The sequence below is a fragment of the Tachysurus vachellii genome, chromosome 12 (assembly GCF_030014155.1).
Source record: "Tachysurus vachellii isolate PV-2020 chromosome 12, HZAU_Pvac_v1, whole genome shotgun sequence".
Taxonomy (NCBI): Eukaryota; Metazoa; Chordata; class Actinopteri; order Siluriformes; family Bagridae; genus Tachysurus; species Tachysurus vachellii.
This window is the reverse complement of record NC_083471.1, coordinates 1744486-1767277: the sequence shown is the minus strand read 5'-3', so window position 1 is coordinate 1767277 and position 22792 is coordinate 1744486. Positions and strand designations below refer to the sequence as shown.

Sequence of the window (22792 nt, the reverse complement as noted above, 5' to 3'; positions counted from 1 at the left end):
ACCGCAGGAGAGAGTCACCAGATCCTTCAGGAGATCCAGACACACTGGACAGATGAACTGGTCCTGATCTACTGAAATGTTGGCTGTGGCCATGTTCCCAGAGAGAGAGAGAGAGCAACACTGATCAGGTTTGTGTGCTTCAGGTGTGCATTATGCTGGTCGTAAATGGGTGTGTACGAATCTCATTTTATAGACCTGTTGCAGTCTTTAAAGAAAAACTGTTAAATTCACAGCAGCATGGATTATTTCTGTACAACATGACAGTGTGCTTTTATTACTCATATTATTTACTATAATTATATCCACTACTTTCATTATAATCATTCATTTATTAGGCATAAAGTCTGATGGAGGTTAAAGTTTTTCAGGTCCTTTTATTCTTTGTGTGTGTGAGTGTGCGTGTGTGTGTCTGTATGTATGTGTGTGTGTGTGTCTGTGTGTCTGTATGTATGTGTGTGTGTATGTGTGTGTGTTTGTGTGTGTGTGTGTGTGTATGTATGTGTGTTTGTGTGTATGTGTGTGTATGTGTGTGTCTGTGTGTGTGAGTGTGCATGTGTGCGTGTGAGTGTGTGTGTCTGTATGTATGTGTGTGTGTGTCTGTATGTATGTGTGTGTGTGTCTGTATGTGTGTGTGAGTGTGCGTGTGTGTGTATGTATGTATGTGTGTGTGTGTGTGTACTGTATGTGTGTGTGTGTGTCTGTATGTGTGTGTATGTATGTAAGTGTGTGTGTGTGTGTGTTTCATTTCATCAAACATTTTAATGCTCTAATAAAATTCCACAGCCAACAATTCCCAATTTCAGTTTATTTTTGAACGTCATCATTTTCATCCACTTGTTGTTACGCTCAGTTACAATAACAGTCGTCCCCTCACCGTCCCCTTTCTCTTACAGTCGATAAGACAGAAAGGAAATCCTGCTTTCATGTAAGAGAAAAACCTCCGAGAAGCGTAAACTCGTCTGTCCTGCAGTCCATGTGGATGAGCCGTTACTATAGAAACCATAATCTCTCAGACCCAATACACTGATCTAAACCTGCACTACTGTCAGAACTGCTGTTCTAGAGAATTAATCTACACCTTCTGACCAATCAGCATCCAGGGTCCAACAGCTCAGTATATACAATACGTTCATACGATGCTACCTTTGTACAGTAGAAGTATCGAATAAACAAACACTAGTTAGTCGTTCACGGCTCTAGTTATATCGATTTTGGTCATGTGAGCGGTTGGACTTGCTCCTCTTCTCAGCACAGCCAGGTAGATTTGAGGTTTCGGTACGTTACTCGATCCGTCTCTCTTGGTCTGGCTGGCGGAGTCTTTCATTGCGAACGTCTGGGTGGCGTTGTGTCTCCTCGTGTGGCTCAGGTCGGTCTGCATGGAGCGAGTTACCTGACTGCGCAGGTTTGCCTTAATAACAGGAGGAAATAATGTGATAAATGATTTAAGTGAGCTTTATGACCCCCATATAAGTTAAACTGTAGTTAAAATGATTTCAGGCAAAAGCTCACCAGTTTGAGGGCTTTTCGTCTCAGCTCCCACTCGTTCCACTCATAAGATCTGACCAAGTTGCTCTCTAGCAGGTGTGTGTCTGTCTGTGTGCTGCTCTCGCTTTTACTGATGGGTTTCACCAGCAGTCTTTCACCTGACTGCATCTGTGGAAACACACTCGTCACCTTCAGGTACAGCAGGTGATAGTGTACAGAATTTCTAACGGAGTAAAGCGGTCATTAACAGTCCACATGCTCGTCAGTGCAGCCCCTCGTTGATTACTTGCCTGTCACAATGTTACGTACTGTGATTATATTCTAAGAGCTCAGAGAGGAGGTAGAGGAGATGAAGGAGTAGATCCATGAGAAGTCACACGTCAACGTTACCTGAGAGTACGGAGTCACTCTGGCAAACTGCTGATGAAGCTCAAGGAGCTGGATCAGCTCTGGAGATCTCTTGGCTCTTTCTGCTATCAGCTCGATGTACTTGTCTGGGTTGAAGGCGAACTGATACGCTGCCTGCTTGGAGCTGAAGCTGTAGTATTTCTCCTTGTGCTTCAGGATGCCGATGTTTGGGTTGCCTTTAGAAAAAAGTGACGATTGAGTCTCAGAATAACTGTTAACATCTTGTCCTAAAGCTAGTCCTTTATTTATTTATCTAGTTTTACACTAACAAGCGTCAGAGCGACAGCTGTTTGTCGCATGTATGTATGTATGTATGTATGTATGTATGTATGTATGTAGCTAGTACAGTTAGTTTACTTTGCTAATCTAATCTGAGAATAAAGCCGAGGACGTAAATGGAACCCAATTTCACACCAAATGATTAGTAAATAAGTAGATATTGTAACTAAAAAAAATACATTGTACAGGCCACGCCCACAAGGCCATAAGCCATGTCACTTGCTTATTATGTCCTGGCCAATCAGGTCGCAGCATGAAGGACTTAATGAGGATCAAGTAGCTTTAATGTTAGTCAGTCAGAGATATTTCACTGTCAGTATTTTACATATCTTCGCTGTCAGACGGAATCCTCGTATCTCCAAAACCGTTATTTTTCAGGAAATGAAAAAAACGCCGTACCTTATCTGCAGTGCACAGGGTTTAGTCCGCGTTGCAGTGGATTGTCTTGCGCTAAATTCCTGTCCTCAGACGAGCACCAGAACTAGCGGGGGTCAAGATTTTTTTTTCTTTGAGCCCAGTGTTTTGAAGACATTTACCTCAGAAGACGTGTTGATTCGTTGCGACTCTTCTTGAGGAGAAATATGCCGTGAAGCTCTCCCGCGGAGTGAGGAAGAGGTGGACAGTTGAAGTGTCCAATGGAGTTATGAGATTTGTGCTCAAGCTATTTTCAAGACTTTAGATTGGTTAATAACTTGTAAAAATAACAGACCCACGTGGGGACTGACCAATAGCATCGATATGTGAAAAAATATGAAATTGACAAAATTTGGACATATGAGGTTTCCGCCCGACAGCGATGATTTGTTCTTTCTGAGTATCTAATTAAACAGTGGTCTAAATGGTAACTAGTCCCTCGAGTGATTCTTAGTTTATTCCTGTTTAACATTTTGCATGTTGGAAAAAAGTTCTCAGTGAACCTGGCAGCAGGAGGCCGTTCTTCTCCACCAGAGTGTATCCACAAACACCTCTGTACTGTAAAGGGAGCTGCTCAAAGTTAGCTGTGGTCTCAGGAAGAATCCACTCTGAGCCCATTATCTCCTTTGGATCCACTCGCTCCTCTGAGCAACACACAGGCAACAAACACACAAAAACCAAAAAACACACAAAACGACAAACGTACAATTTATTCATACTTGATTCATTTTCCATAACTGTAGCAGCTACTGCAGATGTTTATATTATCACTATGGTTGCTATAGTAACACATCGTTCACAGGAAAATAAACAAATGAAAAAATGTAGTGGGATGTTTATTACCATGTTAGTAACAAGAGCACATATGTCTATATCTACAGAACGTTTCATGGACGCTACACAAGGTTAAATGTAACGTAACAAGATGAAGCGTCTGAGATGATGCCGCATACCTGAGCTCTCAGCAGCTCTCTCAGCATCAGATCTGACGCTCTCACCCTCCAGCATCTGATCCAGCTGATCTTTCTCCAGCAGCTGGGACTGAGCCGAGAGGAACGGCTTCAGGCTCAGCGCAACGTTCCTGAGCATGTTCAGCAGAAGCGCCTCATCTTGAAGCCCCGCCCACAGCTTGGCCAATGCCATGAATTGAGGCTGATGGAGAGGAATTTGAAATGAGCAGACTGAGATCGAACTGAGGCGTCAGTCAGGATTTCGTCATGTTTATGTTATGGATGGAAAATGGGAGACTTACGAACACTTGGGAGGTTGGTACGGCGGTTTTGGTGTGAACTGTGTTCTTCAGCATCCTCATCCTTAAAATGAGGTCAGTCTGATGAGCCTCCACTTGCTTTGCGCAGGTGAACACGTCTGCCTGGTAGAGACACATGGACTTCATATCGCTGTGTATTGACAAACTACTACACAGAGATTTTTCTGCTGGCTGAAATTTATAAATACTAAAAAACACAATCCATAATATTAACAGAAACCTAAATGTTTATCTATTAGGAAGGAAATGCCTTTATTATCGCCACATATACTTTACAGCACAGTGGAATTCTTTTTCCCCAAGGGCCCAACAGTGGCAGCTTGGCAGTGCTGGGGCTTGAACCCTGATCCTCCAATCAACAACCTTAGAGCCTTAACCACTTGAGCCACCACTGCCAGGCTAGCTCCATAAATTGCTAGCATACGGCCGTGAGTCATCCTACTAAATATTTTTGACATCTTTGTAACTCACTAGGATTAATTTGAGGAAAGCTTCGTGTTGGCGTGTGTTGTACAGAGCCTGTGTGAGCAGGTCCATGTTTAATTTGTGTGTAGAGATATTCTCCAGCAGAGTGGTGTAGCTCCAGGCTAAATGTTGCGTCTCTTCCAGTTCACGCTCTATATCCGTGCTGGCAGCAGGAAGAGCCTTGTTCAGGACGGCAAGAACTTCGTGGGAGAACCGGAACCAGGACCGGAACCAGGACCGGGTAACAACGGGGAAACAGGGAAAAGCCATTTAGATCATTTCAGCCAAGAAAACCCACCTGTACACTGACAGACTAATTGAGCAACACCATTATTGTAAGTAATCATCATTTAGTTAAACGTTCTGCTTGTATTTGTGAACAAATCGGTTGAAATTAAGTATGTAGTAAGTAACATAGTAACTAATGAAACTAATCTGAGTCTTTTATTCCTCTTAAACCACAGCAGATTATAGAGACTCCTTCCATGGACGTTACACCTCTCCTTACCAACGATTTTCTGTTATGTGTCTAAAACGAGTGAACTGTAACCATGGAAACATAAACATACTAGAAGCTGGTAGTCTGAGAGCATGAATATAAACCCGTGTTCCTGTCAGAGCACTGAGAAGTTACTGAGGAGTTAAAGTGAGATGTGCTCACGGTCCTCGATGCTCTCTCCTCCCTTCCCGCTGTCCTTGTTGTAGAGGCGAATCCCGGTGACGATCGTGGTGAGTTCGTTCAGCTGCAGCTCTTTATCGTGTCCGAGGAGAGACAGGAAGGCGGCCAGCTCTGATGGGGGGAACACACTCTGCAGGGCGGCTATAACACACACACACACACACACACACACACACAGAGAGAAAGAGCTAGCATAAAAAAATGTGAATGATGTGCTACAAAAGGTCCGGTAGGATCCTGTAAGATCTCACACCACAGATAACATTAATGCATCTTTTAATCATAACATACTCAAATCCATGAACCTGAATGGAAACAGAGTGATTATATCTAGATGAATCTGTCATGGGCGTTTCAGGTGTTCTCACCTGTGGCTTCTTGTACGTTGGTGATGTCGGAGGCCGAGCCAAGGCCGGAGCGTAAAATGACATAGGTGACTATCCTGCGGTACAGAGCGTCCAGCTCGTCTCGGCTCTTGGCTCTGCTGTCTGTGATTTCCCGAAACACGGGCAGGAGACGCATCTGCACCACCTTCTGGTGCTCATCCGCAAACTCACCTGCACGGAGGTGAACACGTTACACACCAGACACAATTACAGGGCAAGATACAGGTAGAAAACCTGCAGGGAGCAGAAGTGATCAGTCTCAGTCAGGAAGCGTTAAACAAGAGCAACCTGATATCAGAAACAACAACAACAACAACAACAACAAAGTATAAAAACAGATGTAGAAATAAAGGAAGCATGAAACAAAGCTAGGATTTTATAGATGAGAGACATGTGATATGGTATGAATAAATAAAAACAATTTAGGGACTGGACACAGAAGGTGAACACATTAGGACAAAAAGACAATGACAGGAAATTCTCACTGTCACACACAAACACACACATTACTGAGAGCAGAAATAATAACAATCTTACTTACGTCGAGACGTGTAATTCATATCGAAGTGAACCTGCATTTTAATGGTGTCCAAAGCTGGACTCATCTGATCCAACAGTCTGTTCACACACAACTGAAAGCAGAGAGACACACACACGCACACACGCATGCACGCGCGCACACACACACACACACACACACACACACACACACACACACAATCAATTATAGTTTCATGTGTGTTTAAGAGAAAGGACCTCAGGTGTTTAGGAGGCTAAAGTTCTCGCACTGGAGCGTCGGTCCGAACACAAGACAGGATCCAGGAATAAATTTGAACAGTTTACTGAAATTCTTCAACAGCACAGAAATACATTACACTTTAAATCCTACAGGGTGAATTCAGCTTAGCTCAGAATAGTGGAGATGTAGCTATGTGCATGGTGTGTGTGTGTGTGTGTGTGTGTGTGTGTGTATGGTGTGTGTGTGTATGGTGTGTGTGTGTTTGTGTGTGTGTGTGGTGTGTGTGTGGTGTGTGTGGTGTGTCTGTGTGGTGTGTCTGTGGTGTGTGTGTGTGTGTGTGTGTATGGTGTGTGTGGTGTGTGTGTGTGTGGTGTTTGTGTGGGTGCAATAAACAAACAAACAACATAGGTATAAACAACAAGGTTCCATGTATAAACGCACTTCTTCATGAAGACATATAACTTTAACATTAGCATTATATTTGGCTCAAAGAAAATAATTCTCTTAAAGTATAAAGTGTATAAATATCCGTTTCAGCCTATATCAAGTACTCCATTGTAGAACAATAATGATGTCACTTTTCTCGAATGGACGCTTATAGTTATTAATCAACCACAAACTGTTTGCTCAGGTGATGAGAGAGGCGCATTTAAACATCGGCAAATCCATCAAAGCCCACTAGAGGGCGCCTAAGCGCTAACTTTATAACAATGTGTTTTACAGTTAGTTCCTGTTCTTGTAGTGATAAACTGTCCTTCATTCAATCGTCTCTCTGTTCTGTTTCCGTCGAAGTGAATTAAACAGACATATGTTAAACTTACATAAACTATGTGTATTATTATTAACAGAGCGTCCATGTGACTGAGCTGTTACCATAGAAACCATAGTGCAAAAGAATCAGAATGTAAAGACTCTGTACCTCAATCAGTTTCTCCACATCCTGCTTGGTCAGTGTTCGGTCGATGTTAAAGAGATTCTGTGGGTCCAAAACCACAGCTTTGACCTGAGAGAGAGAGAGAGAGAGAGAGAGAGAGAGAGAGAGAGAGAGAGAGAGAGAGAGAGAGAGAAAGAGAGAGAGACAGAAAGAGAGAGAGACAGAGAGAGACAGAGAGACAGACAGAGAGAGAGAGAGAGAGAGAGAGAGAGAGGGAGAGACACAGACAGAGAGACAGACAGAGAGAGACACACACAGAGAGAGAGAGAGAGAGAGAGAGAGAGAGAGAGAGAGAGAGAGAGAGAGAGAGAGAGAGAGAGAGAGAGAAAGAGAGAGAGACAGAGACAGACAGAGAGAGACACAGAGAGAGAGAGAGAGAGAGAGAGAGAGAGAGAGAGACAGACAGAGAGACAGACAGAGAGAGAGACACAGAGAGAGAGAGAGAGAGAGACAGAGAGAGAGAGAGAGAGAGAGAGAGAGACAGACAGAGACAGACAGAAAGACAGAGAGAGAGAGAGAGAGAGAGAGAGAGAGAGAGAGAGAGACAGACAGAGACAGACAGAAAGACAGAGAGAGAGAGAGAGAGAGAGAGAGAGAGAGAGAGACAGACAGAGACAGACAGACAGAGAGAAAGAGAGAGACAGAAAGACAGAAAGAGAGAGAGAGAGACAGAGAGAGAGAGAGAGAGAGAGAGAGAGAGAGAAAGAGAGAGACAGTCAGAAAGACAGACAGAGAGAGAGACACACAGAGAGAGAGGGGGGGGGGTCAAATATTCACTAAATATCTCCTTACTAACTCGAACACTAATCACATGATCTTTCATTCCTTGATTTAACAATAAAATGGTCAGCACTGGTTTATCATCCCCACGTGACACAGATGCTTTATAAATAGATTGAGATGTAATGAGCAGGTCATAGACTCACCATGAAGGCAGTGAGGGTTTCAGACACAGCTTGGCCTTTCCTCATGCACTGATCTGCTATGTCACGGATGATGTTTTTAATAACACTTTCAGCCTGTGCTCGAGACATGATGTAGATACTACAACTCAGCTACAAATATATATTTAAGTTCGTTCTTAAATATGTTTTCCTTTTAATAAACGAAATTCCCTTCACTCGCTATCAGTTCACGTTCCAATCATGTCGTAACCCGAATCTGGTTGCCATAGAGACGTAAATACATGCGCGTTGTAGTTCCGTAATCCACCAGAGAGGGAGACAATGTGTACATGTACAAGTCTGTTTGTTTTTATAATCACCTGTGTGTATATGATATAAACGCGTTTTATATGTCTGTATGTACGTTTTTCTCTCTCTATTTCCTATTTTCTCGTTTCGATTTCACACAAAGACTTTGTTTATTTTTGTCATTTATGTTTCCTCACTTCTCACTTCCTTTTCTTATTCTCTACCATTGTTTTCTTTTTATCCTGTGTTATATATCCTCTTCCCAAAAATTGTCCACTACCGTATGACTTATGAATAATTTTGCATGTTATTGAAAAATAATTGGATTTCATATCTTTTAGCTGAAATGTCTAAAATCCTATAAAGCAACTGACTTTTTACAGACAGCTAATGATCTTCTTCTTTCGGCTTTTCCCTTCAGGGGTCGCCACAGCGAATCATCTCTCTCCACCTAACCCTATCTTCTGCATCCTCAACACTTGCACCCACTAGCTTCAAATCCTCATTAATTACATCCATATACCTCCTCTTTGGCCTTCCTCTTTGCCTCCTGCCTGGCAGCTCCATGTCCAACATTCTCCTACCAATATACTCACTCTCCCTCCTCTGAACATGTCCAAACCATCTTAATCTCGCCTCCCTAACTTTGTCCCCCAAACGTCCAACATGGGCTGTCCCTCTGATGTACTCGTTCCTAATCCTGTCCAATCTTGTCACACCCAAAGAGAACCTCAACATCTTCAGCTCGGCTACCTCAAGCTCTGACTCCTGTCTCTTCTTCAGTGTCACTGTCTCTAAACCATACAGCACGGCCGGTCTCACCACTGTCCTGTACACCTTCCCCTTGATTCTTGCTGATATTTTCCTATCACACAGAACTCCTGACACCTTTCTCCACCCACTCCAACCTGCCTGCACTCGCTTCTTTACTTCTTTCCCACTCTCTCCATTACTCTGGACTGTTGACCCCAAGTACTTAAACTCCTGTACCTTCTTCACCTCTTCACCCTGTAACCTTACTATTCCACTTCCCTCCCTTTCATTCACACACATGTACTCAGTCTTACTACAACTGACTTTCATTCCTCTTCTCTCCAGCGCAAACCTCCACCTCTCCAGGTTTTCCTCCACCTGCTCCCTGCTCTCACTACAGATCACAATGTCATCTGCAAACATCATCGTCCAAGGAGACTCCTGTCTGACCTCCTCTGACAACTGGTCCATCACTATAGCAAACAGGAAGGGGCTCAGAGCCGATCCCTGATGCAGTCCCACCTCCACTGTAAACTCCTCTGTCTGACCTACAGCACACCTCACCACTGTCCTGCTCCTCTCATACATGTCCTGCACCACTCTGACATACTTCTCTGCTACTCCTGACTTCCTCATACAGTACCACAGCTCTTCTCTTGGCACCCTGTCATACGCTTTCTCTAAGTCTACAAACACACAGTGCAACTCCCTCTGACCATCCCTATACTTCTCCATCAACATTCTCAGAGCAAAAATTGCATCTGTTGTGCTCTTTCTCGGCATGAAGCCATACTGCTGCTCACAAATTTCCACCACCTTCCTAACCTAGCTTCCACTACTCTTTCCCACAACTTCATTGTATGGCTCATCAACTTTATCCCCCTATAGTTGTTGCAACTCTGCACGTCACCCTTATTCTTAAAGATCGGCACTAACACACTCCTTCTCCATTCCTCAGGCATCCTCTCACTTTCTAATACCCTGTTGAACAAACTAGTTAAAAATTTCACTGCTGCCTCTCCTAGACACTTCCAGACCTCTACCGGGATGTCGTCAGGACCAACTGCCTTTCCACTTTTCATCCTCTTCAAGGCCTTCCTGACTTCATCCTTTCTAATCTTATCTACTTCCTGTTCCACAGAGTTCACCCCTTCTACTCTTTTTTCCCTCTGATTTTCCTCATTCATCAGCTCCTCAAAGTATTCCTTCCATCTCCTCTGTACACTCTCCTCACTTGTGAGCACCCTTCCATCTCTATCCTTAATAATTCTAACTTGCTGCACATCCTTCCCATCTCGATCCCTCTGTCTAGCTAACCTGTACAAGTCCTTCTCTCCTTCTCTAGTGTCTAACCTAGTGTACAACTCATCATATGCCTTCTGCTTGGCCTTAGACACCTCCCTCTTCACTCTGCGCTGTAACTCCTTGTATTCCTGTCTATTCTCTTCAGTCCTGTCCATATCCCACTTCTTCTTGGCTAATCTCTTCCTCTGTATACTATCCTGAACTTCCTCATTCCACCACCAAGTCTCCTTATCTTCTTTCCTCCTTCCAGATGACACACCCAGCACCTTTCTCCCTGTCTCCCTGATCACTTCTGCTGTAGTTTCCCAGTCATCCGGCAGCACTACCTGACCACCCAGAGCCTGCCTCAACTTCTGTCTAAATTCCTCACAACATTCCTCCTTTTTCAGCTTCCACCACTTAGTTTTCTTCTCTATCTTTGACCTCTTCCTCTTACAGACCATCAGAGTCATCCTACACACCACCATCCTATGCTGTCTGGCTACACTCTCTCCCACTACCACTTTACAGTCACTAATCTCTTTCAGATTGCCTCTTCTACAAAGGATGTAGTCTACCTGTGTTCTCCTACCTCCACTCTTGTAAGTCACTCTATGTTCCTCCCTCTTCTGAAAATACGTGTTAACCACAGCCATGTCCATCCTCTTAGCAAAGTCTACTACCATCTGTCCTTCAAGGTTCCTTTCCTTAACTCCAAACTTGCCCATCACCTCCTCATCACCTGTGTTCCCCTCACCAACATGTCCATTAAAATCCGCTCCTATCACCACTCTCTCACCCGTGGGAATACTCTCAATCACCTCATCGAATTCACACCAGAATCTCTCTTTCTCCTCTAACTCACAACCTACCTGTGGGGCATAACCACTAACAACATTCAACATCACCCCTTCAATCTCTAACTTCAGACTCAAAATCACCCTGTCTGACACTCTCTTCACCTCCAGAACATTCCTCACAAACTCCTCCTTCAGGACCACACCTACCCCATTTCTCTTACTATCCACACCATAATAAAACAGCTTGAATCCTGCTCCTATACTACGAGCCTTGCTACCCTTCCACTTGGTCTCCTGTACACACAGTATATCCACCTTCCTTCTCTCCATCATATCAGCCAGCTCTCTACCTTTCCCTGTCATAGTACCAACATTCAGAGTCCCTATTCTCAGTCCTACACTCTTACCTTTCCTCTTCTCTCTCTGTCTGTGCACTCTCCTCCCTCCTCTACTCCTTCGACCAACAGTAGCCCAATTTCCACCGGCGCCCTGTAGGTCAACGGCGCCGATGGCGGTCGTTGTTAACCCGGGCCTCGACCGATCCAGTATGAAAATCTTACTGACAACTCGCATGGTTAGATTTGGCAATGTTTTATGCCGGATGCCCTTCCTGACGCAACCCTCTCTATTTATCCGGGCTTGGGACCGGCACAGAAGTCACTGGACTGTGACCCCCATGGCTAGATTTACAGACAGCTAATGATAGCGTAGCTTAACTGAGTAAAAAGGCAAGTAAACGAATACAAACAAAGAATATACATTAAGTAAAAGGAAGGAAAAAATCCTTTACAACTCTATTTAGAACTCTACAATAAAGTTCTAGCGTTGAAGCTGAAACCTGTTAGGAACATTAGAATGGTTAAAACTTTTTTTAACGGTCACTAGTTGGAGACAAAGAGTAAAACATTTCCCACACATTTCTCTCCAGACTTCTTGTGTTTATTTTGTGCCATTTTTATGATTAAAAAATCCTTCATTTATATCATTGTATTGGTTTATATCATTATATCATATATCATTATATAAAAAAATAATAATTACAAACAACCAAAAAACAAAAAAAACAAAAAACAGATTTCACTTTAAATAAAAGATATACTACAGAAATTCTTCATCTGGCAACAAATCTCTTCAACATTTAAGCATTTTCCTGCTTATGACATTCACATTAATGTGGAAGGAAAAGATAATAATAAAATGATAAATATACTGAACATTCAATTAATACACAAGAATCACAGAAATCTAACATTTCATGGATTTTTTTGAACCTGAAGGCAAAAATAATGTATAACAATAACATCATTTGTTCGTATATACTTTGTTTTTTGTAATATTTATTTAATTCTGTATTAGTTTTATAGTTTTATTCTAAATGAACACTTTTTTAAAAGTATAAAAATATCTTCATTCATGTACTTGCGTGTTATGCGATGATGTTTTTAAAACATTAAGACATTAGATGAACTCATTAAATGAAACACTAAAGCTAATCCTGTCCCTGAGTGTGTTTATTTTCTTCTATCCTGCAGTACATTATACTATCTATTTATTTATTTATTTATTTATTTATTATATTATATTATATTATATTATATTATATTATATTATATTATATTATATTAATTATACACATAGAAAACAGTAAAACAAAACAGTGTTGTATCTAAAACCAAGGACATGACGTCCATCAGGAGGACCTTCATGTGTGAGAACAATGTTTTGACTTGCATCAATGTCTTTAAGATACGGAACGTTGGGAGCTTATATAGTAAAATAGAGTGGTGACTGGGACCTTTGCGGAATCTACTCAGTGCTGCTCTGGACCTGCAGGTCCCATTGTTCTTCCATCATCAAGAGCAGGTCGTCATCTCCAGTCTCTTCTGAAGCTTGCTTGACAACTACACTGGTGAGGTCTGGACGGCGTGGCAGCTGCGACAGGGTTCTGCTCGTCTGCATCTCTGTCGTTTCAGGGGTCTCAAATCTGAAGCTTCTCAGCAGAGGGAAGTCCAGCTGGAGCTGGCCAGTATCTCGGTCCCAGTTACAAAAAGTAGTTTGCATAAATTCTTCCTCTTCTTCTTCATTTCCCTCCTGTGCTTGTTCTGTCTTTTCAGTCTGTGCCATGTATGATGTGACCACCTGGGGGTTATTTGGGCAGCGGGTGAGCTGGTTCCTATCTTCCTGGTGTACCAAGCAGTAATCCTCTTTCAGAGAGCTGCGACAGCTTTGTGAATCCGATTCTGCTTCTGCTTCTGAGGTCTGCGGGATGTTCTGCACTGCATAAGCACCTCCTATTGTTTCGCTCACCTCAGGAAGTTGCAAGGGCTTGGGAATGTGGACACCACCATGAAATGACCCGAGGAAACCGCACTTTGATTCCCCCATGTTCAGGTTGGTGTTGTTGATGATGATCACGTTTATGGTGGGATGTTTCTCTGGCTGGAATGTCTGCAGTTTCTTTTCCACATCCTTGTCTACATCCTGCTGAATGACCTTCTACAGGAAAAGGTGAAAAAAATAGTAATAATTATTATTTCACAGCAGTCAGTAAAATTGGAATTGAGAGGTCAAGCTAAGTTAGTTAGTTAGTTAGTTAGTTAGTTAGTTAGTCAGCCCGATACTGGTTACTGTATCGAACCGAAACATACTGCCGTGTGAAAGCAGCATAATTATTATAATTAGCAGCGAGGAGTTGTGAAGGCGAGGTGAATAAATAAAGAAATAAATGCTTGTGATTGCAAGTCTGATTGTAATAAACTCCACCTTGAGCCAGTGAGAGTGTCTGATTAAAGCATAGGCTCTTTCCTGTACCTAGCATCTCGACTAGCCAGATAAGGAGCGCCTGAATTCCAGAGCGAGGGCTGAAATGAAACTATGCAGGAGAGCAACATTTCAGAAATCAAGACACGCCCGTTCACATTACAGCTCATCATTAGCAAACCAGTTAGAAAGAAACAGAGACGTCACACAGACTAAACACTCCTGTAAGATCACACGTGTCTCGACTGCTGTGTTCTCAGACACACTGTGTTCTCAGAACTGAAACCTTCGCCACAATGATCACTGCCAGGTTTACTAGTGTCCTAATGCTCAGATGAACCATATAATGTCGGGTTTGTTTGTAGAGAAGTGTGTTAGTGTTTCTAGTACACTGCTTTATATGTACAGTAGTATCTTGTTTAAATACGGTACGTTAGAAGTACAGTCAGGAGTAATTTCTGATATGACTCGTGTAAATACTAGGACAACAGTGTAATAACTAATACGTCTGAGATTTACAAAAGAGTAAATTAGTATTTCTGAGTATTTAGAGACCACAGAGCACTAATATTTTTGCGATATTACTTTGATTACTTGGAGATCATTTGAGTATTTTTGAATACTTTTTTTAGTATTTGTAAGTGCAGGTGAAGAAAAGGTTAAAATTCCTCCCCCTCATTTTAATTTCTGATAAATAATCCGCTCTATTTATTTATTAATTTATTATTTGTGAGTTGTGATCCGTTCATACCAATTTATTATTATTTATATATCCGGAATACATTTTTATCCATTTAAGTTTTATTTATTTTGTTTCATGGAAATTTAGGAGAAATGTTTATGATAAAGTTGAACCTTTAATGAAACACTTCACTTTCTCAAATCTCCTGAGATATTAAAGAAAAATCTGGCTCCAGTTTAATCTATATGCCAGTGTGTACAGTAAGAGATGCTGCACCGGAGTGTGTGAGGTGTGTTTGTGGTTTGCTGGGTGACTCACCATGCTCTTGGGCAGCCTCGGTTTGTGACCGCAGATGTAGTAATAAGCGAAACCTAGAACTACGACCAAGACAAACAGACATACAGAGGTAGGAAGAATGCCTCCTAACATCAGCAGCATCATCTGAGATTTAAATGGGTCTGGAGGGAGAAAGAGAGAGAGAGAGAGAGAGAGAGAGAGAGATTAAATTATTCGTTATGGACAAACGACAAGTTTATACATCTTTCTGTTATAAATATTGGATCATTTTCTTATTTGTGCTGCACGGCATATCACACTATTTCTAATGCACTGTTTTTTTTATTTGAATAAATATTTGATATTTTATTCGTTATTTTTTTCGGCAACATCTGCGACAGAGGTTAAGCGTCTTTGTTATACACACAAACACACACAGGTTAAGGTGCAGGAGGAATGAAATCCGTCCTAGAAATGAAAGGATAACTGATCACACAACGATGAGGTGAGGTTCATCAGGAATGAGGAACGTTCGCTCTCACCCAAACCCGTCCTGCCACATTGCGACATTATTACATTATTATCATAAGACGGGCTACAAAGAAAAATAAAAATTGGAAGGAATTATGTTTCGGGTCCAGTGGTGAGTGTGTGTAGCTAGTATTTCTAGCTTGATTTGCCAATCTGACCTGCTTATAGTATGTGCAGTGTGAAATCCCTAAACTTGTGTGTCTGAGTATTTACAGAAGAGAAAACTAGTATTGCTGAGTATTAGAGATGACCTAACTAGTATTTCTGAGTATTACAGATGACTTAACTAGTATTTCTGAGTATTAGAGACAAGTTAACTAGTATTTCTGAGTATTAGAGATGAATAAACTAGTATGTCTGAATATTAGAGACGAGTTAACTAGTATATCTAAGTATTTTGAGAAGAATCTTGTCTAAATTAAAAACCAAGGCCATGCCCTGAATAAACCCCAGCTGTGGTCACTACACACCAGCGCAGATGTGGCCAGATGAGTCTGTGACACATTAACGTTAGGTGAATCTTACCATCAGCGGTGGAGACGCAGATCCAGTCAGACTGAATGTTGGTCAGATGGAGAGAGAGCGACACCACTTCTGCCCTCACACAGTACTCTGTGTTATACTCCAGGGGGCCGTGCAGCAGGAGCTTCTTCGGCTGCAGGAAGTGCTGCTGATAAACCAAATAAATAAATAAATAAACAAAGATGTGACAACCTGCTTGATGAATTACACCTAGTCGCCTTACAGCCAGCTCAAATTACCTGCAGCTGATGACCTCACACTGTGTGTCTCACTGTTATAGGAAATGAATTGTGACTCCATGGCCGCGTTCACACTGCAAGTCTTAATGCTCAATTCGGATATTTTGCTCAGATCTGATTTTTTTGTTTGGCTGTTCACATTACCTTTTAAAATGTGGCCTATATCAGATACCAGTGTGAACTGTTTGCTGTTTCGAACTGACCCGCATGCGCAAACGAACAATAACAATGACTACTCCTGAAGAATTTGGGTAGAAATTTAGTAGAATTTGGGCCACTTTTACCTGCAGTGTGAACGGGGCCCATGTTGCAGTAAAGCAAAGTTCCTGTTAGAGCCCTGATGCTGCTAACTTCGGATGTCTTGAGCGGTTTATTTCTCTTATACCACAGAAAATTGTCAACAATTCCAATCTTTAAAGAGTGATCTAATCGACACCTGACGACTGATCAGAGTCCAGGATTTAAAAACGCTGTGGTGTAAATGGATTTAGTCATCACTAGCTCCTGAAGCTGAACCTGCTTGGAGGAGAGCTTTAACTAACAACACTGAGCTGCTCACACAGCTGCTCTGGATGGCAGGTTTCACCAAACTACATGAGTTTCTGAAATAACTTGTAAAATACGGACAGCAGGCATCACCTGGAGCTCCACAATGTCATTTTTCGGCTCATAATTGTTATTTCCATTCACAGCTTGTCCCAGAACTGTAGAAAGCTCCAGTGACCCGACACCTCTTTTATTGTTGAAGACCTCAGATTGTTTTTCAGACGAGCTCGAGGGCAGGAGCGCTGATCCGCAACCTGAGAGGCGTTGTGAAAACTGCCACTGAGCCGTCTTTATGAAATTTTTTTTTCCCTTCTCAACTTCGAAACTTCCGTAAGGCGAAACCCTGCACGCCAGAAGCATCGACCGGGACGCTGTAATGTAAATAACTCACACACGTCTGTGTCTGTTTATCCCTGAGTTTCATCGTAAGGTTTAACAGTCAATCCAAATCCCCCCTTTTATAACATATATACAGTTTTTAACATCACTGTTTCTTTAAGTTTGATTGGTGTCCGGAATAACGAAACATCTGATTGGACAAAATGTCTTCTTTAAAAATAAAAACAAAAAATATATTAATTCCTAATTAATTTTTTATATTTTAAGTATAAAATAATAATAATATAAAAAAATAAGCTTTTGTTTACTGTTAAAATAAAAATGCAACTTTTCCGCACATAAATCCCTCAATCGCACAATATAAATGTAATTAATTATAATTGAAAATTTATATAAAATATAATGATGTATAATTAATCAAAATTTAAATTAAAAAAGCAGTTTACTTTATCTGTAAAGATTTCCAGGTACATAAATAATCTTTTGCTGATATCTGATACGTTTGCTTTTTTGATTGGACCGATCTAATTATCACACTGACTCTGGATATCAGATTGTTTTTTTCTTTTTTGTTTTTTGATCTTAACAATAATTTTTACATTTCTAAACTTGGTGGATTTTTACTTCCTGTCAATCTCTGGGATGAAGTCTGACTGGTGATCAGAGTCCTACCATGTGCTTGCTGCTGTTGTTGTACACGCTGATGTTGTAGGACATGTGAGGGAAGATGTTAAACATCGACTGACGCTTCTTTTCAAGGTTCCTCCATCTGAACGGGCCGCTCAGCTTCACCTGCAGCTTGTCCTCCACCACAGATACGTTCACCTGAGGAGGTCCCAGAATGGCTGGCGGAGAAAAAACAGGTTTAAATCAGAAAGAGAAATCAGAGTTGAAGTTGTTTTTTTGTTTATTTCTCAGGGCTGCTGGATTCTGATTGGTCGTCATGTGTTGATTCTATTTTCTATAACAGCGGCTCTGAATGTAAAACAGTGGAATATTTAATGTGCACGTCCCTAAACACTCACTGTTTCTATAGCAACAGCTTATTCACATGTAACGAGCGCCAATAAAAACATGCACATTAAACGTTTAAGTAACTTTATGGAAGGAGTCTCCAGTGTCAGCGCTTTGTAAGAGTCAGAAATGTTTTTGTTTTTACACTTTTGAGAATTTTTGGTAACGTTTTATAATTTTTTTCTTTTTTTTTTAATCTCACCGACGTTCACTGGCGTTAAACGTAACTATAAACCGATAACCAGTGTGAAACATTACAATCCGTCTGTATTGTAAGAGGAATAAATCTCCTGGAGATGTGTGAGAGGAACGTTGGGGCCTCAGAACGCTGTCTCTGATGATCTGACTGTAATCGCACTCTTCAGGCTCCACTGATATCACTGTGTGTAAAGCCGCCGTGTTACTGACGATCAAAGTACAGCGACGTGGCCGAGTGTCTTACTGTAACTGTGTGAGTCAGGAAACGGGCTTTAACACGTGATAAGTGATGTAATTACTGCGGGTTAATTTACTCTATATAACTGTGTAACTTCATCTTGTGCTTCAGTGTATCCTCACTTCAGGTTAAAGAACTTCCTGGAAATAATAAAACTCTTCTTATAAAACAGATTCTAAGAGACGACCGAGAGCAAAATGATGATCTAATCACATGACCTTAAGTCATGTGGTGTAAATATAAGAGGAGGATATCTGCTAAGAGGAGAATATATACTGTATATACACAGATTTTTTTGCTTTTTATTTTTTTAGAACTCCGCCCCTTTCTCTCTCCCTTGTGCACTCACTGTCTGCGAGTCTGAGCCGTCTGTCTGTCTCGGTCCACTCCGAGCGGCCTTTTGGTCTGTTAGCTCTCACTCTGACGTAATATTCCTCCTCCGTATCTCCAGTCTGTTCCGTCACGTCACACTCTGTCTGTGTGACATCAGTGCACTGCTGCACAGGCCTCCACACCACCTGCTCACTTCCTTCTACTTCTACAGCATCTCCGTATCTACACCAGAAACAAACAAACAAATAAACCACTGGGTGTTGAGTGTGTTAAGTGAAGATGTGTGTAGATGCTTACACTCCACACACTCCTCACACGCTCCACACACTCCTCACACACACACTCCACACACACTCCACACACACACTCCTCACACGCTCCTCACACGCTCCTCACACACTCCACACACACTCCTCACACACTGCTCACACACTCCTCACACACTCCTCACACACTCCTCACACACTCTACACACAATCCTCACACAATCCTCACACTCTCCTCACACGCTCCACACAATCCACACACACTCCTCACACAGTTCTGCACACTCCGCACACACTCCACACACTCCTCACACGGGGCTCCTCACATTGTGGTGTTTTGTTCTTGACTCACATTGCATACTCCACAGTGTAGCTGGTTCCCTGGGTGTCAGCTGTTCCTGAGCTCCAGCGCACCATGTTCCTCAGATTCACAGAGTGGAAACGAACATCTTGAGGTGCAGGAAGCTCTTCATCTGCTCGTACACACGACACTAACAGGGAAATATATAAAGCGTGTCTTTTAAAGCGGGCTTTAATCTACTGAAACTATATGAGGAATAGTGTATGATAATAATAATAATAATAAGAAGAAGAAGAAGAAGAAGAAGAAGAAGAAGCTCTCACAATAACAAGAACGTTTCCTAAAATCATGACTGTAGTCTCTAAAAAATTAAGCGCTTTCCTAAAATGAACCTGACAATACGATTATGACTTTGTATGTTATTAATCCATCTGGTAATTAATGCGGCTCGTTTAATATTAGAGTTTATTATCAGCTTCATGCCACTGTTCTTCATTTAGGGTGCTGAAATGGATTAAATAGATTATTTTGAATTATTTTGATAGATAGATAGATAGATAGATAGATAGATAGATAGATAGATAGATAGATAGATAGATAGATAGATGGGTAGATGTATAGATGGATAGAAAGCACTCTGAGCTGTACTGTTCTGTGTGTATAAAATGGAGCTCTGTGTTTCAGTCTGTGTTTCATTTAGCAGACCACAAGAAGAACCCCATCTAACTCCCTGATCTCACCTTGGTTTCCTGTGTGTGTGTGTGTGTGTGTGTGTGTGTGTGTGTGTGTGTGTGTGTGTGTGTGTGTGTGTGTGTGTGTGTGTGTTGATGATCTGAGATGAAACCAGGTTGAACTTTTTTGCAGTTAGGGAAAAAAACACTTTGTAGCTGCATGAGGAGAAAAACTAAATGTCAGGTGTTTTAGTGCATGAAAGAGAAGAAGAATGAACTGCATCATAGAAATCAGACATAATCTCTAATCTCGTGTCAAGATCACACAGTGAAGTAACTTCTGCTTTTCAGCAAATGCTAAACATAAACAACTTTTATCACATTTCTCCCAATACAAAGCTAAACATTTATTTGAATGAATGAATGAAAATAGAAACTCAAACAAAATTTATACAAAAATCTTGGATCAAAGCAAAACATCTCTAGGAAAAAAATATCTGCAACAAATTTTTTTCCTGCTTGATTTAAGATTTATTTGTTTGTTTGTTTGTTTGTTTGTTCGTTCATTCATTCATTCATTAATTTATTTATTCTATTTTTCAGTGTAAAAACAAAAATATAAAACCAACATTGCTGCTTTTTCCTGCTGGTTAACTGAAATATTGTTACGCTACATGTCGTGTATCGAAGAAACGTCTGTGAGTATCGTGATACGATGTTTCTGTCATATCACTGACTTCTGTGTAGATGTAATACATGGAAGAAGAAGAAGAAGAAGAAGAAGAAGAAGAAGAAGAAGAAGAAGAAGAAGAAGAAGGTATTAAATCCCCATTTGACTCTTTTATAAATAAAGTATAGGTTTATAAATAATAAAACATTCATTGTTCCTATTTCTCTTCTTTTTTCTTTAATAACGACTCTCCTCATGTTCATGACTTGCTCTATAACAACAACATAATAAAGAATTTCTTCTCAAATCCTCCGGAATCTGTTTGTATTGTAAACTAAGTAAAGTTTAATGTAGGGTGAAGTGTTGTGAATATTCAGTGCACTACAGTGTGCTTTGGGACGAGACCCGTATTTCCGGCACTTACCTGTCAGGAGCACACAGAGAGCCGCCGGTAAAAGCAGAATCATGTCTCTTAGTGAAATAAACACATCTGTACACATCTGTACACTGACATGCTGCTGCTGCACGCGCCTCTTCTCCTTCTCCTGTTACTGAAGAAATGTGTACGTAAATAAAAACACAAGCGCTAATTTACTCCATGCTCTCTCTCTCTCTCTCTCTCTCTCTCTCTCTGACTCTCTCTCTCTCAGTTACACGTCCAGTGGGCGGAGCTTCAGGTTACTACAAACATGTCGCTTTACCTGTAACAAGCGCTTTTTATTACAATTAAATACTGAAATCTGGTTCTGAAATGATTTACAGACACTTACATGACGTGGTGATAAATAAACATTTATTTTATTAAAAAACAAACAAACAAACCTCTATTTATTTCTTTAAAGTAAACGATTATATAAGATAAATGTTCATATCGACGCCTTGTTAGAGAAAAGAACGAATACACAAATTTTACATTTTTATTATTTATTATTTTAATTTGACATTTTATTATAAGCGCTCGTGCTATGGGCTGTTACCATAGCAACAGAGAAACGAGCGCGTTCATATAAAAATGAAAATTCATCAACACCTCTGATTCAATCAAACAGAAAAATAATTATTTATTTCACTCCGAGTTGTCTTTTTATTGCTAACACACACAGTGGTCAGATTGTCACACTATATTAATAAAAATGACCTTATTTGGAAACAGGAACTCAGTGTCAGAATTTATAAAAGTTTATATGGATTATGTTAATATTTATAGGATGTCGGTATATTAACAGAAAAAGGTTAATAAATAGAGAGGAAGTAAAAATAAACAATGAGGACTCAGATTAGGGGATTAGATTAATGTAGAACAGACAACAGTTCAGCATCTGCACATTCAGATAAAGAACAGAACACGTGATGAAACAGACAGACAGGTAAAGTTCAGACCTGTGAACGTGTGCGATGTGAACTGATGAACTGGAGAACTGGTTATGAGGAAGTTCAGCACACATACAGACTAACCTGACTGGGGCTTTCCCACTTACTGAGTTCTTCAGTTCTGATGAACTTTACACCTCAATCTTCAAATAACTTTCAGCATTTTACAGAATTATTATAATTTTCCTTCCTGAAGTTTCACTTTTCTGACCTCTATCATCTAATTATTTAATCTCTCTCTCTCTCTCTCTCTCTCTCTCTCTCTCTAGTGTTAAATACAAGGCATTAATAAATTACTGACCTAAATATGATCCATTGCACCCAGTTATTAAAACACACTGAAATAAATTCAGTGTGAAAAACAAAGTTTGTGAGATTTACAATAAAATTTTACACATAATTTCTGCAAATAAGCAATTTTTGAAAAGATATAAAACTGATCTCTGTGAATTTTGTGTAATCTGTCTATCTATCTATCTATCTATCTATCTATCTATCTATCTATCTATCTATCTATCTATCTATCTATCTATCTATCTATCCTATGATGTTAAGATATGTATTGTGTTTATGGAAATTATTGTTGTTGATTTTTGTTTTTTTATTTTCTGAGAACTAATAGAAAATGAGTAAAGTGAAGAAGTCATTTAAAAGTGTTGTGTGATCGCCCTCTGGTGGTCTGAAAGAGAAATGCTCGGGTTATTAAATGTTCCGATTATTGAATTATACTGACGTACGTGTCCCTT

The 22792-nt window shown here is 40.7% G+C and overlaps 3 protein-coding genes and 1 long non-coding RNA gene across 5 annotated transcripts in view; 1 reads left to right on the top strand and 3 right to left on the bottom strand.

The window, feature by feature from the left end:
• LOC132854401 (tripartite motif-containing protein 16-like) overlaps positions 1–22792 on the bottom strand; it is a 37326-nt gene that overhangs the window by 3496 nt on the left and 11038 nt on the right. The gene's annotated exons all lie outside the window — the stretch shown is intronic.
• LOC132854413 (uncharacterized) lies at positions 2–4989 on the top strand. Its single transcript, XR_009649251.1, has 3 exons — positions 2–128; positions 4466–4656; positions 4786–4989. It is a non-coding gene; the product is annotated as an uncharacterized LOC132854413 (long non-coding RNA).
• Positions 791–8190, bottom strand: cfap206 (cilia and flagella associated protein 206). Its single transcript, XM_060882771.1, has 12 exons — positions 7986–8190; positions 7045–7128; positions 5928–6018; positions 5369–5557; positions 4983–5141; positions 4328–4521; positions 3839–3958; positions 3540–3738; positions 3090–3230; positions 1876–2069; positions 1510–1653; positions 791–1408 (listed from the first exon to the last, which is right to left on the bottom strand). The coding sequence occupies exons 1-12, from the start codon at positions 8091–8093 to the stop codon at positions 1181–1183; spliced, it is 1851 nt and encodes a 616-aa protein (XP_060738754.1). The 5' UTR covers positions 8094–8190; the 3' UTR covers positions 791–1180.
• Positions 12410–21291, bottom strand: il20ra (interleukin 20 receptor, alpha). Of its 2 annotated transcripts, none has more exons than XM_060882775.1 (7): positions 21100–21291; positions 19386–19524; positions 18784–18989; positions 17657–17829; positions 15864–16005; positions 14850–14989; positions 12410–13585 (listed from the first exon to the last, which is right to left on the bottom strand). In XM_060882775.1, the coding sequence occupies exons 1-7, from the start codon at positions 21173–21175 to the stop codon at positions 12896–12898; spliced, it is 1566 nt and encodes a 521-aa protein (XP_060738758.1). In that variant the 5' UTR covers positions 21176–21291; the 3' UTR covers positions 12410–12895. The 2 variants fall into 2 exon arrangements, with proteins under 2 accessions (XP_060738758.1, XP_060738757.1); XM_060882774.1 differs by having other exon boundaries at positions 15864–16008; positions 21100–21290.